General features: G+C 46.2%; 1 protein-coding gene across 1 annotated transcript in view; it reads left to right on the top strand.

The window, feature by feature from the left end:
* dnm1b (dynamin 1b) overlaps nt 1-16,294 on the top strand; it is a 265,941-nt gene that overhangs the window by 238,861 nt on the left and 10,786 nt on the right. The window contains exons 20-21 of the mRNA XM_078227525.1: nt 809-1,050; nt 6,666-6,896. Of these exons, the coding sequence (XP_078083651.1) occupies nt 809-1,050; nt 6,666-6,896 (473 nt within the window). The remainder of the gene's footprint in view (nt 1-808; nt 1,051-6,665; nt 6,897-16,294) is intronic.

Raw genomic sequence — 16,294 nt, 5'->3', positions numbered from 1 at the left:
CTCCCCATGTCTGCGTGGGTTTCCTCCGGGTGCTCCGGTTTCCTCCCACACTCCAAAGACTTGCAGGTAGATGGATTGGCCATGCTAACACTGACAGCGACCCAAGGCCGGAATTGAACCCGGGTCCCTGGTGCTGTGAGGCAGCAGTGCTAACCACTGTGCCACCGTGCCACTTATATTCTGAAGGGGAACTAACAGTAGGAGCAGCTGGTTTTTGCCACCAGCTACACTCCGTGTAGAACAGATTCGCAACCCTTTGTGTAAAGAAGTTCCTCCTCAACTCAGTCCTAAATCTGCTCCCCCTTATTTTGAGGCCAAGCCCCCTAGTTCTAGTTTCACCCACCAGTGGAAACAACTTCCCTGCTTCTACCTTATCTATTCCCTTCATAATCTTATATGTTTCTATAAGATCTCCCCTCATTCTTCTGAATTCCAATGAGTATAGCCCCAGTCTACTCAGTCTCTCCTCACAAGCCAACCCAATTTTGTTTCTGAGGACCTGCCATCTTGGATTGCTGCTGGTCACCTGATCTCTACTGGGGGCACACACAAGGTGATAGAATAGCCTGTGCTGGCTAATTGCTATTAGCAGGAGTGAGTGCTTTGGACTGGCTTGGAGACTGATCTATTGGTGCTCAGGTGAGCAGCCTAGAAGTTTGGATTTTTCCCCTGGGGTGAGGCAGGCCTTCGGCCCGAGAACTTCAACCCATTTGCGTCGCAGCTGGGTACATTTAAGTGCTATTTGTAGAAGGTTTACAGCTCTGTTCAGGAATAACGCCAATCCTTTTCTCTTCGCTACCCGCAACAGACAAAAGACTTCATTCAGTCCGAGCTACTGGCCCAACTCTACTCGTGTGCGGACCAGAACATCCTGATGGAAGAGTCGCCCGAGCAGGCACAGCGTCGTGACGACATGCTGAGGATGTACCACGCCCTGAAGGAAGCCTTAAATATCATTGGTGACATTAACACCACCACAAGCAGCACCCCTTTACCACCACCCGTGGATGACTCCTGGCTGGGAGTCAGAGAAATCCCATCTGGCCGAAGGTTTGTAAACGAGTGCTCAGTCCCAAGTTGAGAGGTGAACTCTGGCCTGTTATAAAGACAATGATATCTTATCTGCCCAGTGGGAAACCACGATTTTGCGCAAAGTTGGTTTTAACCCCCCACCTGATTTTACTTTCGACCGAAAGAAGGAAATGAGGAAGATTATTTATTTCTTCAGCGTGATTTGGACAGGCTGTGTGTGTGGGCATCTGCTTGGCAGATGCAGTATAATGTGGATAAATGTGAGGTTATCCACTTTGGTAGCAATATTAGGAAGCCAGGTTATTACTTGAATGGATATAAATTGACAGAGGTGGATACTCAACGAGACCTTGTGCATCAGTCGCTGAAAGTAAGCACGCAGGTACAGCAGGCAGTAAAGAAGGCAACTGGTATGTTGGCCTTCATAGCGAGAGGATTTGAGAATAGGGATAGGGTTGTTTTGCTGCAATTGTATAGAGCGTTGGTGAGGCCACACCTGGAGTATTGTGCGCAGTTTTGGTGTCCTTATCTGAGGAAGGCTGTCCTTGCTATTGAGGGAGTACAGCGAAGGTTTACCAGGCTGATTCCTGGGATGGCAGGTCTGTCAAATGAAGTGAGACTAAGTTGGTTAGGATTATGTTAACTGGAGTTTAGAAGAGTGAGAGGGGATCTCATAGAATCTGATAAAATTCTAACAGGGTTAGACAGGGTAGATTCAGAAAGAATGTTCCCAATGGTGGGGGAATCCAGAAAATGGGGTCACAGTTTGAGGATAAGGGGTAAACCTTTTAGAACTGAGATGAGGAGAAATTTCTTCACCCAGAGGGTGGTGAATGTGTGGGATTCACTACCACAGAAAGTAGTTGAAGCCAAAACGTCTGATTTCAAGAAGAAATTAGTTATAGCTCTTGGGGCTGAAGGGATCAAGGAATATGGGGGGGGAGGGTGAGGTCAGGATATTAAATTTGATGATCAGCCATGATCAAAATGAATGGCGGAGCAGGCTCGAAGGGCTGAATGGCCTCCTCCTGTTTCTAGTTTCTATGTTTCTCTGACTCTTGTTAGACTTGGGAATTCTTTTCCCCAGAGAGCAGTGGGGCATTGAATATATTTTGCCACACAACAGACTTGTGAGAAAAGTTAAAGCTCATGGAATAAAAGGCACAGTAACAATGTGGATACAAAATTGACTGAACAATAGGAAGCAGAGAGTTACGGTCAGTGGATATTTTTCAGGCTGGAGGAATGTTTGTAGTGGGGTTCCTCAGGGGTCGGTATCGGGACCCTTGCTTTTCCTGACGCATATTAATATGACCTAGATCTTGGTGTGCAGGAGACAGTTTCAAAGTTTGTGGAAAACACAAGACTTATTATAAACTAATAAGAAGTCTCACAACACCAGGTTAAAGTCCAACAGATTTATTTGAAATCACGAGCTTTCGGAGCGCTGCTCCCTCATCAGGGGAGTGGAGGTTAGTTCACAAACACGGCATATATAGGCAAAGACACAGTTGCAAGATAATTGGAATGTGAAGAATGGTTGGAATGCGAGTCTTTACAGGTAATCAAATCTTTACAGGTACAAACAGTGTGCATGGAGAGAGGGGTAATCACAGTTTAAAGGAGTGTGAATTGTCTCAAGGTCAGGACAGTTTAGTAGGATTCTGCAAACCCAGGCAGTATGGTGGGGGTTACATGTAGTGTGACATGAACCCAAGCAATGCCGGTATTTACACCATATTATAAACTTTGAAGAGGACAATATAGAACTTCAAAATGATATAGATAAATTGGTGGAGTGGGCAGATAGGTGGCAGATACAATTCAATGTGGAGGAGTGTGAGGTGGTGCATTTTGGTACGAAGAACATGGAGACACAATATCAAATAAGGGGTAAAATTGAAGGGCAAGAGCAGGGGGACCCGAGCGTATTTGTGCAGAGCTCATTGAAGGTGGCAGGACAGGTGGAGAGCAGTTAGAATCATAGAATCATAGAAACCCTACAATGCAGAAGGAGGCCATTCGGCCCATCGAGTCTGCACCGACCACAATCCCACCCAGGCCCTACCCCCACATATTTACCCGCTCATTCCTCTAACCTACCCATTTTAGGATTCTAAGGGGCAATTTTTAACCTGGCCAATCAACCTAACCCGCACATCTTTGGACTGTGGGAGGAAACCGGAGCACCCGGAGGAAACCCACGCAGACACGAGGAGAATGTGCAAACTCCACACAGACAGTGACCCGAGCCGGGAATCGAACCCGAGACCCTGGAGCTGTGAAGCAGCAGTGCTAACCACTGCGCTACCGTGCCGCCCTTAATAAAGCAAAGAGTATTCTGGGCTTTATTACCAGAAGCATAGCGTACAAGAGCAAGGAGATTATTGCTAAACTTATACAAGACACTAGTTAGACCTCAGCTGGAACATTGTGTACAGTTCGGGGCACCACACTACAGAAAGAATGTGAACGCATTGGAGAAAGTGTGGAGAAGAGGTTTACAAGAATGGTTCCAGGGATGAGAAACTTCAGGACAGATTAGAGAAGTTGGGACTGTTCTCCTTGGGGAGAAGAAGGCTGAGAGGAGATTTGATGGAGATGTTCAGAATCAAGAGGGGGCTGGACAGAGTAGATAGGGAAGAAACTGTTGCTGCTGGTAAAAGGATCAAGAGCGAGAGGGCACAGATTTAAAGTGATTTACAAATGCAGCAAATGTGATGTGAGAAAAAAAACTTTTTCATTCAGCGAGTGGTTGGGGTCTGGAATGCGCTGCCCGAGAGTGTGATGGAGGCAGGTACAATCGAGGCATTCAAGTTGGCATTAGGTGATTATTTGAATAGAAACATTGTGCAGGGATACGGGAAAAAGGCAGGAGAATGGCACACAGTCAAATTGTTGATTCAGAGAGCCGATGTATATATGATGGGCCGAATGGCTTCCTTCTACACTGTAACAATTCTGTGATAGGCAAGACTGAATGTGACAGACTTTAATTGACAAGGGAGTGGAGGGTTGTGGAAGGCAACCGGGCAAATCGAGTTAAGCCCATAATCATTTCTGCCGTGTTCTTATTGAGAACTTGACCTGGAATACTGTGTGCAGTTTTGATCTCCACTGAATGTATTTAAGACAGAGATAGATAGATTATTGATTGGTAAGGGGGTCAAAGGTTCCGGGGAAAAGGCAGGAGAATGGGGGTTGAGAAACTTATCAACCATGACTAAATGGTGGAGTAGACTTGATGGGCCAAATGGCCTAATTCTGCTCCTATATCTTATGGCTTTATGGTCCATATTTAAGGTAGGGTATATTTCTATTGGAGGTTCACTAGATTGGTCCGTGGGGTGTCCTTTGATGAGGGAGTGAGTAAATTGGATTTATATTCTCTGGAGTTTATCAGAATGCAAGGTGATTTCATTGAAACATTCAAAATCCTGAAGGGACCTGACAGGGTAGACACTGAGAGGTTGTTTCCCCTGGGTGGGGAATCTATAAGGTGGAGGCACAGCCTCAGGATCCGGGGTCGATCATTTGGGACAGAGTTCAGGAAACTTTCTTCCCTTAGAGAGTGGGGAATATTTGGGATTCTCTATCCCGGGAGATTGTGAGAGCTCAATGGCTTAGTCCTGATCCTATTTCTAATGATCTTAGAAGAACAAAATAGGAGCGGGTGGAGGCCATTTGGTCCATCCAGTATGATCCTGGCTGATCTTCTGCTTCTACTCCACTTTCCCACCTGCTCTCCATTGATTATTTAAGAGATCAAAACTCTGCCTATCTTAGCCTTGAACATACTCAACGATGGAACATCCACAAGCTCCCGGGATAGAGAATCCCAAATATTCCCCACTCTCTAAGGGAAGAAAGTTTCCTGAACTCTGTCCCAAATGATCGACCCCGGATCCTGAGGCTGTGCCTCCACCTTATAGATTCCCCACCCAGGGGAAACAACCTCTCAGTGTCTACCCTGTCAGGTCCCTTCAGGATTTTGAATGTTTCAATGAAATCACCTTGCATTCTGATAAACTCCAGAGAATATAAATCCAATTTACTCACTCCCTCATCAAAGAACACCCCACGGACCAATCTAGTGAACCTCCAATAGAAATATACCCTACCTTAAATATGGACCATAAAGCCATAAAATATAGGAGCAGAATTAGGCCATTCGTCCCATCAAGTCTACTCCACCATTCAGTCATGGTTGATAAGTTTCTCAACCCCCATTCTCCTGCCTTTTCCCCGGAACCTTTGACCCCCTTACCAATCAATAATCTATCTATCTCTGTCTTAAATACATTCAGTGGAGATCAAAACTACACACAGTATTCCAGGTCAAGTCTCATCAAAACCCTGCACATTTGTAGCAAGACCTCTTTATTCTTGTTCTCCAATCCACCTACAATATAGGCCAACATGCCATTTGTCCTCCTTGCTGTACCTGTTCCTTGTTTGAGTCTCTCTGAACATCTACATTTAGACGTTTCATGCCTGAGTTTTCTATTACCATCAAGGTGAATATAGAAACATAGAAAATAGGAACAGGAGGAGGCCATTCGGCCCTTCGAGCCTGCTCTGCCATTCATTGTGATCATGGCTGATCATCCAACTCAATATCCTGATCCCGTTTCCTCCCCATATCCTTTGATTCCTCTTCACCACAAGAGCTATATCTAACCCCGTCTTGAAAACATACAATGCTTTGGCCTCAACTGCTTTCCATAGTAGCAAATCCCACAGGCTGACCACGCTGGGTGGCATGGTGGCACAGTGGTTGGCACAGCTGCCTCACAGCACCGGGGACCCGGGTTCAATTCCGGCCTTGGGTCACTGCCTGTGTGGAATTTGCACGTTCTCCCTGTGCCTGTGTGGGTTTCTTCCGGATGCTCCGGTTTCCTCCCACAGTCCAAAGATTTGCGGGTTAGGTTGATTGGCCATGCTACATTGACCCTGGTGTCAGGGCGATTAACAGGGTAAATTTGTGGGGTTATGGGAATAGGTGGGATTGTGGTCAGTGTAGACTCGATGGGCTGAATAGCCTCCTTCTGTACTGTAGGGATTCTATGACTCTCTGGGTGAAGACATTTCTCCTTATTGCAGTCCTAAAAGGTTTACCCCATATCCTTAGACTGTGGCCGTACATTTTCCCACATTATACGTTGTCTGTCACTTGGAATGGAATAATCTACCTGAGAAAGCAGTTGAGGCAGGGAGTGCATACCTGTAATGTTCTAATTTTGTTCGTGGTTCTGAGTTTTACACAAAAGGACAAAAAAATGTGGTTTGCACATGTGGATTCAGACTAACACACAACAGGTTTTATTGAAAGAAATGGTCTCTGCATTGCACAGAATACAAAACTGAAAGTAAAACAGCAAGCTCTGCAAACACCCTGATGACATCACCATCCAATCATGTGATTAGTCTTAAAGCAACCTGCAACCCTTTTAAATATATAATATTATAAGGAAAGATGACCAAGATATGGTCTATGATTGCTCCAGCAAAGAGCCAGTGCAGCCATGATGGACTGAATAGCCTCCATCTGTGCTATAACCTTTATGGTGCTGTGATGTTTACCTGTGAGTAATACAAACATCACTAATTACCTTTTTTTTGCTTCTCCCTAGATCTCCAACCTCCAGTCCTACACCACAAAGGAGAGCTCCTGCGGTTCCCCCAGTCAGGCCTCTGTCTCGAGGTCCTGCCCCTGGACCTCCACCACCCGCTGGCCCCCCTCCTCAAGGACCCCCTGGTAGCGCCCCACCAATTCCCTCTCGGCCCGGCGCCTCTCCAGATCCATTTGGGGCTCCACCTCAGGTCCCCTCCAGGCCCAACCGGGCTCCTCCTGGTGTCCCCAGGTAAGTAATGGTTTGAATCCAAAGTGATCACCTGTTACAAGGGAAGGAAGTGGAGCTTTGGTGAGCAGAAGGTCAGACTTGAACAATAACCAGTACGCTTAGATGGGACGAGAATGAGTTGAGGATAGGAGTTGCAATTGGCACATCTCTCGTACAAACACTCATACCAAGTTCCTCTCTGTGTTATTGTAACATAATTGTTCTTTTATTTCATTGCTACTCAACAGTAACACAATTCAGTAGAACTCACCGTGGGCTAGTTGACAACTTGCTTGTTTTTTCTTTAGTTCTTCAGTAATTCAGGCACTCTTCGAGCTATTAAGACAAGTCCAACAATCTACCTGTTCTGCCAGTGCGCTGTTACTAACCCATTCTTTTGGAAATCAGATAGTCTTCTCATTGCATTTTGGAGGGCCGGAGGAAGGGGCTGCACAGCCAGAAGGTAAATCCAGTTTAGGATGAGTATTCATCCCATCATACCTAGTTCACCCAGAAAGATCAGACCCCGTCCCTCCCTCCCTCTGCCCTATCTCATTCCCATGGTGGTGTTGAGTTGTATCTCTTGACTGAACCCAGGTATGTTGGGGATAATTTTAACCCAATTTTCCAGGTAAGAAACCAGATGGAGTGCTGCGGTTACACTTTGCCCAATGTTACTCAGCTTGGCTCACGTATGAATTAGGAGTGGGAGTAGGCCACTCGGCCCCTCGAGCCAGCAACGCCATTCAATGAGACCATGGCTGATTTGATTGTAACCTCAACCCCACATTCCCCCCTATCCTGATAACCTTTCACCCCCTTACGTAACAAGAATCTACCTAGCTCTGCCTTAGAGAACATAGAATCATAGCATCCCTGCAGTGCAAAGGGACGCTATTTGGCCCATCGAGTCTACAGTTCACTGACACTCCAACAGAACATCCCACCTAGGTCTTATCCCAGTAACCCCATGTATTTACCCAGCTAATCCCCCCCCCAACCTACACATCTTGAGGTACTAAGGGGCAATTTAGCATGGCCAATCCACCTAACCTGCACATCTTTAGACACTAAGGGGAAATTTAGTATGGCTAATCCACCTAACTTGCACATCTTTGGACTGTGGGAGGAAACCCACACAGACATGGGATGAATATGCAAACTCTACACAGACAGTCACCCAAGGCTGGAATTGAACTGTCGTCCCTGGCGCTGTGAGGCAGCAGTGTTAAACACTGTGCCACCGTGCTGCCCAGAGACTGTACTTCCAGCGCCTTTTGAGGATGAGTTCCAAAGATTCACCAACCTTAGAGAGGAAAGTTCATCCTCATCTCTGTCTTAAATAGGCAACCTCTTATTTTTAAAGAATGGCCCCCAGTTCTAGATTCCCCAGAACAAGAAACATCCTTTTCACATCCACCCTGTTGAGTTCCCTCAGGATCTTATATGTTTCAATCAAGTACTGCAATGGAAGGATTTTTTTTCATTCATTTGTGGGACATGAGTGTCGCTGGCTGGCCAGCATTTATTGCCCAAACCTAGTTGCCTAAGGGCAGTTGAGAGTCAACCACATTGCTGTGGCTCTAGAGTCATATGTAGGCCAGACCAGGTAAGGACGGCAGATTTCCTTTCCTAAAGGACATTAGTGAACCAGATGGGTTTTTCCGACAATCGACAATGGTTTCATGGTCATCAGTAGATTCTTAATTCCAGATATATTTTGTTGAATTCAAATTCCACCAACTACCGTGGCGGGATTCGAACCGGGGTCCCCAGACCATTAGTTGAGTTTCAGGATTAATAGTCTAGCGATAATATCACTAGGCCATCGCCTCCCCATCTTTGATCAGGTAGGGTGTAAAACAGTTATCTGACTCATGCCTGCCCTGTTCCTGCCAGGCGCATTAGGTTAAAATGGCTCTGTTTTCCTCCGCTATCCCCCTCAAAGGTATGCGAAGGTCTTTCACACATCCCTTCTAATTTGCCCTTCATCAGTTTGAAGTTGAACCCTTCTTAACCGACAGTTGTGATTAATTGGAAATGTGGTTCCCGATTTGTGTCCCTCAGTCGGTTGCTCTCAAAAGCATGGTGTCAAGATTGTAACTAAGCTCATGGATGAATAATAGGGGAGGCAGTGATATTGTGGTATTGCCACTAGACTAGCAATCCAAAGACCCAAGACAAGATCCGAGGACCCGGGTTCAAATCCCGCCATGGTAGATGGTGAAATTTGAATTTAGTTAACAAATTCTAATGATCGTTGATCTAGAAGGAACTCTTCCAGTGTAGACAATGAAAATATACCACAACTTACTCCAACTTATAAATCAAAGAAAAGGTTTAATAAAGAAACTTCATTACTCCAAACTCGAGGCCTCACCCTGGGCCACTCCAAGTTCTCCACAATTCCCAACAGGTTCTTATTTATACTGAGTCAGATGGTCAGCTGATCATCACATCATTCTGTCATTGGTTACCTGGTTTACTGGGTCAGCTGACCCTTGCAGCTTGTTACCATTGGTCATATTACATCCAATACAAAGTTGTCACCGGTCACATTCTAACAATGATGACTATGAAACCATTGTCAATGGTTGTAAAAACCCATCTAGTTCACTAATGTCCTTTAGGGAAGGAAATCTGCCGCCCTTACCGGGGCTGGCCTACATGTGACTCCAGGCCCACAGCAATGTGACCGACTCTTAATAAAATGCCCTCTGAAATTGAGGGCAGTTGGGGATGGGCAATAAATGCTGGCCTAGCCAGCGACACCCACATTCCCTGAGTGAATAAAAAAAATGGTCACTTGCCGTGAGCTACTAGTGGTTCACTGGAACCATGGCAAGAATCCACCAGGAGGTTCAGAGCCCACGAGAGAGATAGGAAAAAGTGACATCTACAGGTCTAGCCACTTGTGGGTGAGGACCTCGTTGCTCAGACCTGTATTTCACAGCTGACCAAATATTTGGGCCCAGTTGATCAGACAGAGCCCTGTGCAGAGTACGATACGCTTCATAGTTTCCCACCTGCCTCCAATACTTAGATCCTGCTTTTGATCTCTGATTGTCCCCTCCACCCTATCCCCATAACCCCACGCATTTTTCATCCAAAATTTATCCCTCGTCCAACAGCAATTAGAAAACAAACAAATGATCTAATTATTTACATCATTACTGTTTATGGGAGCTTGCTGTGAACACAGTGTGTTTCCTATATTACAACAGTGACCATGGTGGCACAGTGGTCAGCACCAAGGACCCTGAGTTCGATTCCAGCCTCAGGTGACTGTCTGTGTGGAGTTTGCATGTTGTCACATTGTCTGCGTGGGTTTCCTCCGGTTGCTCTGGTTTCCTCCTACACTCCAAAGATGTGCAGGTTAGGTGGATTGGTCATGCTAAATTGCCCCTTAGTGTCCCAAGGTGTGCAGGTCAGGGGCATTAACAGGGTAAATGCGTGGGGTTACGGGGATAGGGAGGAGGGGACGGCCTGGAGAGGATGCTCTTTCTGAGAGCTGGTGCAGACTTGATGGGCTGAATGGCCTCTGTCTGCTCTGTGGGGATTCTATGAATTGGCTGCAAATTGCTTTGCGATGTCTAGTTGTCATGAACGGTACTATATAAATGCAACTCTTTCTTTTGTTTGTCTCCTGCCTACCATGTGGTGCCTTATGTTAATTGTCTTGCTAAAATTATAATTTTTTTAAAAATCCACATGTTCGGGCAGACACATCAGTGTCAAAGGAAGAGAGAATGAAAACTGTGAAGGGTCCCACTGAAAATATAGCTCCATTGCCTTCAAATGCTGATGGTTTGTCCGTGTTCTTTCACCATGTTTGTTTGTTATTTCTGTTTTTTCCCTTTTTCTTTCAGCTTTATTTAGAATCTACTTTCCTGTTTTTTGGTATTGTAATAACTCAGGAAGCCTGACTGGAAAGGAACATAGTTTATTCCAGAATGCAAGGTAAAACCACCACTGTGGTGTACACACACTAGTTCCTCCCTTGGACTACAGTTCAGCAGGCCCAGTCCTGGGCCTGCCTTATAGAAGGCTCAGGTGCTGAGTTCCAGCTGGGCAGGCCACGGCCTGTTACCAGGGGAACTCGTACTCAACAAGTCCCACAGGGAGATCATCAGTGATGGACTTTGTGGGAGTTAACACAGCTATATTATTGCAGAAATATTCAGAGAAAGCATGGTTGTCATTTGAATGCTTCCCATCTCCTGAACTCTTCCAAGGGGGATGTGCATGGGCAAGGTTAAATGTAAAGCTTGTTCCTCCCAATTCCATCCCACTGCCTTTCTAGCCATCCAACATTTTTACTACCTCAGCCAACCTTTGTTGCCCATTGCCTAATTGCCCTTGAGCTCCATGGCTTGCTAGGCCATATCCGAGGGGCAGTTAAGAGTCAACCTCATTGTTGTGGGTCTGGAGTTCCATGTAGGCCAGACCGGGTAAGATGGCAGATTTCCTTCCCTAAAGGACATTATGTTAAAGGATCCTAAATTGGGGAAGGGGCAGGTCAGGAAACATTTTGGGAAGATGCTGGAGTAGACAATTTAGAATTTTGGTACGGCTATCTGATTTTATTCCTTTTAGCCTTTCTTGCGGTTTGATATAACTGAATGGTTTGCTAGGCCTCTTCACAGTGCAGTTAAGAGACAACCACATTGCTGTCGATCTGGAGTCTCGTGTAGGCCAGACCGGGTAAGGACAGCAGATTTCCTTCCCTAAAGAACATTAGTGAACCAGATAGGTTTTTATGACAATCAATGATAGTTTCACGGTTACCATCACTGAGTTAGCTTTTCAATTCCAGATTTATTAATTGGATTCAAATTCCACCGGCTGCCATGGTGGGATTTGAACCTATGTCCTCTGAGTATTAGCCTGGGCCTTAGGATTACCAGTTCTATGACATTACCACTACATTACCATCTCCCCCAACTCCATGATCAAAGTTAGGAGGGATATTGTAAAGTAAGAGGGGGTCTGGTGAGGCAGTGAGTTAGCAGCCCTGCCTGAGAGCCAGAAGCTTTGGGTTTGAGTCCCACCCCAGGACTTCATGGCCATCCTTCCAAACGCACCAAAGGCTGGCGGTAAGAGTGGGAGAGATTCCATTGATTCTGTCTATACTTCCCGCTGCCTCGGAAAAGCAGCCAGTATAAATAAGGACCCCACATACCTCAGACAAACTCTTTTCCACCTTCTTCCATCGAGAAAAAGATACAAAAGTCTGAGGTCACATACCAACCGACTCAAGAACAGCTTCTTCCCTGCTGCTGTCAGACTTTTGAATGGACTTACCTCGCATTAAGTTGATCTTTCTCTACACCCTAGCTATGACTGCAACACTACATTCTGCATCCTCTCTTTTCCTTCTCTATGAACAGTATGTTTTGTCTGTATAATGTGCAAGAAACAATACTTTTCACTGTATACTAATATACATGACAATAATAAAGCAAATCAATTCAAAAGTCAAATCCTCATCAGCCACACTGAATATAGAGTGGTGCCCCACAAGCTATATGCCCCTGGTGACAGACTAGTGACCCATTCCGGGAGTTACCAGCTATGGAAATAGACTAAATAAGTCTATTCGCTTCTCGGCCTTTTGGCTAGGATCAAGTGTAGCATGGAGAGGATGCTGCACTTGGTTGAGGTCATTGGGTTGCGCTGAGGCTTCATATGTTTCATATGAAGCAATTTTTAAAAGCGGCATCTCGGCCTTTTGGCTAAGATGCAAATGAGCCCAAGTCTTGGAGGAGGAACCTCCCCCTTCTCCAATCAGCTTGGCTCATGTAGATCGGGCCAAGGACAGGGTGGTTTGGTCGCCTGCCCTGTCTTGTCAGCCTGGATCGGAAATGTCTCAACTTGTTGAGACTCTGAATTGGATTTGATTTGATTGAATTGGAAAAGTATTTTTTTTAAAAATAAGTCTATTCAGTGCCTTATAGACATAAGGCATTGCCTTAGTGCAACACTAGGTGAGGGAAGAGAATTGGAGGGGGATGGATTGTTTAGTAAGAAGACACAGACTTAGGGTGATTGGGAGGAAAAGACTAGGAAGAGAGATGAGGAGAATATCTTGTACACAATGGCTGGAACATTCCGGCCATTCACGCTGATGGGATTCTCTGGTCCCGCTGACAGCACAGCCCTGCTACAGATGCATTCAACGGGAAAACCCATTGACAACGGCATGACCAGAAGACCCTGCCGCTGGCCATTGGGGGGCCACTTCCCGCCCCAGCAAAGCGCACGGCAGATTGCATGGTCAATCCCACCCAATGAGTTGTTGTGAATTGGAAGGCACTGCCTGAAAGAGTGGGGGGAAGCAGACTCTGCAATAACTTTCTCAGAATTGGATAGATACCTGAAGGAGAAAGATAGAAAGTGCCGGGCTGTGAACAAAGAGTGGGGGAATTGCTTGGGTTTCCTCCGGGTGCTCCGGTCTCCTCCCAGAGTCAAAGATGTGCATGTTAGGTGATTGGCCATACTCAATTGTCCCTTTGTGTGTTGATTAGGAGTAAAATGCGTGGGGTTACGGGGGATAGAATGTGGAGCGAACCTGGTTGGGATGTCAGTGCAGACTTGATGGGCTGAATGACCTCCTTCAGCTCTGTAGGAAATCTTTGATTCTATGAACTGGATAGCTCCAGCAGAGGGCTAGCACAGACACGTTGGGCCAAATGGCCCCCTTCTCTCCTGTATGATTCTCTGATACGGTGCATCATTATCAGGCACTTCCCTGGAGCATGAGTAGGAAGGTCAGTCGGCCCGATATTTCCATGGCTTTATTTAAACAGGGCGCTCTTGCTGGCTGGGTGCACCCTGGATAAACAAAGGCAGCATTATTCTGCTGCCCGTCACAGGAGGAAAGGAGATGGGAAAACATCCCGGCTCGCCACGGCAGTGAGTGGAAGCCCAGAGAAGGAACGATTGAGGGTCAGAGGCAAAGGGAAAGCAGGCCGCAACCATTTAATTATCAAAGGGAGAACTTGCATTTCTGGAGTGTCTTTATGATCTCAGGATGTACCAAAACTCCCACCAATCAACCCACCAGCAAATTACTTCCCAGTCGATAAATACAAAGTAATTCTGAAGTAAAAATTAAAGCTCATTTTATTTTATTTATTATTTATTTGTCACAAGTAGGCTCACATTAACACTGCAATGAAGTTACTGTGAAAATCCCCTAGTCCCCACACTTCAGAGTCTGTTCGGGTACTCTGAGGGAGAATTTAGCACGGCCAATGCACTTAACCAGCACGTCTTTCATAGAATCATAGAATCCCTGCAATGCAGAAGAAGCCATTTGGCCCATCGAGTCTGCACAATCCCACCCAGGCCCTATTCCCGTAACCCCATATGTTTACCCTGCTCATCCCCCTGACACTAAGGTCAATCTAGCATGGCCAATCAACCTAATCCGCACATCTTTGGACTGTGGGAGGAAACCGGAGCACCCGGAGGAAACCCACACAGAACACGGGGAGAATGTGCAAACTCCACACAGACAGCGACCCAAGGCCGGAATTGAACCCGTGTCCCTGGCGCTGTGAGGCAGCAGTGCTAACCACTGTGCCACCGTGCCGCCCTGACGATGTCTTTGCTTCTTATGAGGAGACCAGGCTACAGGGAAGAGAACGCGACCTCTGTGGGGGCAGCTGTTGTGTTATAGCGTAAAAGACTCTAAAACCATCAAGAGAAAACTAATACAGAAAATGCTGGAAAATCTTAGCAAGTCTGACAGCATCAATGGAGAGAGAAACAGAGTCAACGTTTCAAGTCTGGATGACCCTTCATCAAAAAAGTTAGTTTATTAGTCACAAGTAGGCTTACATTAACACTGCAATGAAGTTACTGTGAAAATCCCCGAGTCGTCACACTCCGGCGCCTGTTCGGGTACACTGAGGGAGAATTTAGCATGGCCAATTCACCCTAACCAGCACGTCTTTCAGATTGTGGGAGGAAACCAGAGCACCCGGAGGAAACCCATGCAGACACGGGGAGAATGTGCAGACTCCACACAGACAGTGACCCAAGCCGGGAATCTTTCCTTCAGATTATCACCTCTGTCTATTAAAGGAAAGAAATACTTTCATTTATATAGCGTTGTTCACGACCTGCTTAAATGCATTACAACCAATGAAGTACTTCTTTGAAGTGTAGCCAGTGTCATAGTGTTAAAATAATTGTGAACAGCAAGGTCCCCACAAATAACGATGTGAAAGATATCAGGCAATCTCTTTTAACAATGCTGTTTGAGGGATGAATATTGCACAGAACCCCTTGTGAGATATTGCCATGGGACATTACCTCTGAAAGGGTTGAGGAGGTGGGGCTTTTGTTTAATGTCTGACCTGGAGGATGGCACCTCTGACAGTACAGCACTCCCTCAGTGCTGCCTTGAATTTTGCGTCAAGCACCTGGAGTGGGATTTGAACCCAAAATCTCTGCGTTGGTTACAGCTACCAAGCCACACTGATGCGATAGTAAAGGGTGCCAGATCCTTTAGTTGTAGATCTCCAGTTTGTCTGCCTGTCTCCTGCAGTATAGAGCTGACATTTGGTGCAATTATCTGGAACCATTGGAAAATAGAATGGTACAATACAGAAAAAGGCCATTCAGCCCACTGTACCCATGCTAGCAATTTGAAAGAGCTATCCAATTGATCCCATTTCCCACTCCTTCCCAAAATTCTGCTGAGCTTGTTGTAAAAAACCCATCTGGTTCTTAGAATCCCTGCAGTGCAGAAGTAGGCCATTCGATCCATCGAGCCTATACTGACCACAATCCCACCCAGGCCCTAATCCCATTTACCCTGCTAATCCCCCTGACATTAGGGTCAATTTAGCATGGCCAATCAACTTAACCCACACATCTTTGGACTGTGGGAGGAAACCGGAGCACCCGGAGGAAATCCACGCAGACACGGGGAGAATGTGCAAACTCCACACAGACAGTGACCTGAGGCACGGAATTGAACCTGGGACCCTAACGCTGTGACGCAGCAGTGCTAACCAATGTTCCACTGTGCCGCCCGTGTCCTTTAGGGAAAGAAATCTGCTGTCCTTACCTGGTCTGGCCTACATGTGACTCCAGAACCACAGCAATGCGGTTGGCTCCTTGTTACTCTCTGAAATGGCCTGGCAAGCCACTCAGTTCAAGGGTAAATAGGGATGGACAACAAATGGTTACCATGCCAATGGTGCCCCTGTCCTCGAAATAATAAACAAAAATCTCTCTTCTCTCTCCCCGACCTGTCTGTCAAGCTGTGTATCACTCTCATACTCATTCTCTTCTCTGTCCAGCTGCCAATCTGTAATGACGTCAATCAGGCCATTGAGGATGGTCTATTGGAGTATGAACACCCTGATTAAGGATCGGCAGCGGGCGACCGAGGGGGTCGTCCA

Source organism: Mustelus asterias, chromosome 13, assembly GCF_964213995.1.
Source record: "Mustelus asterias chromosome 13, sMusAst1.hap1.1, whole genome shotgun sequence".
Lineage (NCBI taxonomy): Eukaryota > Metazoa > Chordata > Chondrichthyes > Carcharhiniformes > Triakidae > Mustelus > Mustelus asterias.
The sequence above is the reverse complement of the archived record's forward strand: the minus strand, read 5'-3'. Positions and strand labels throughout refer to the sequence as shown.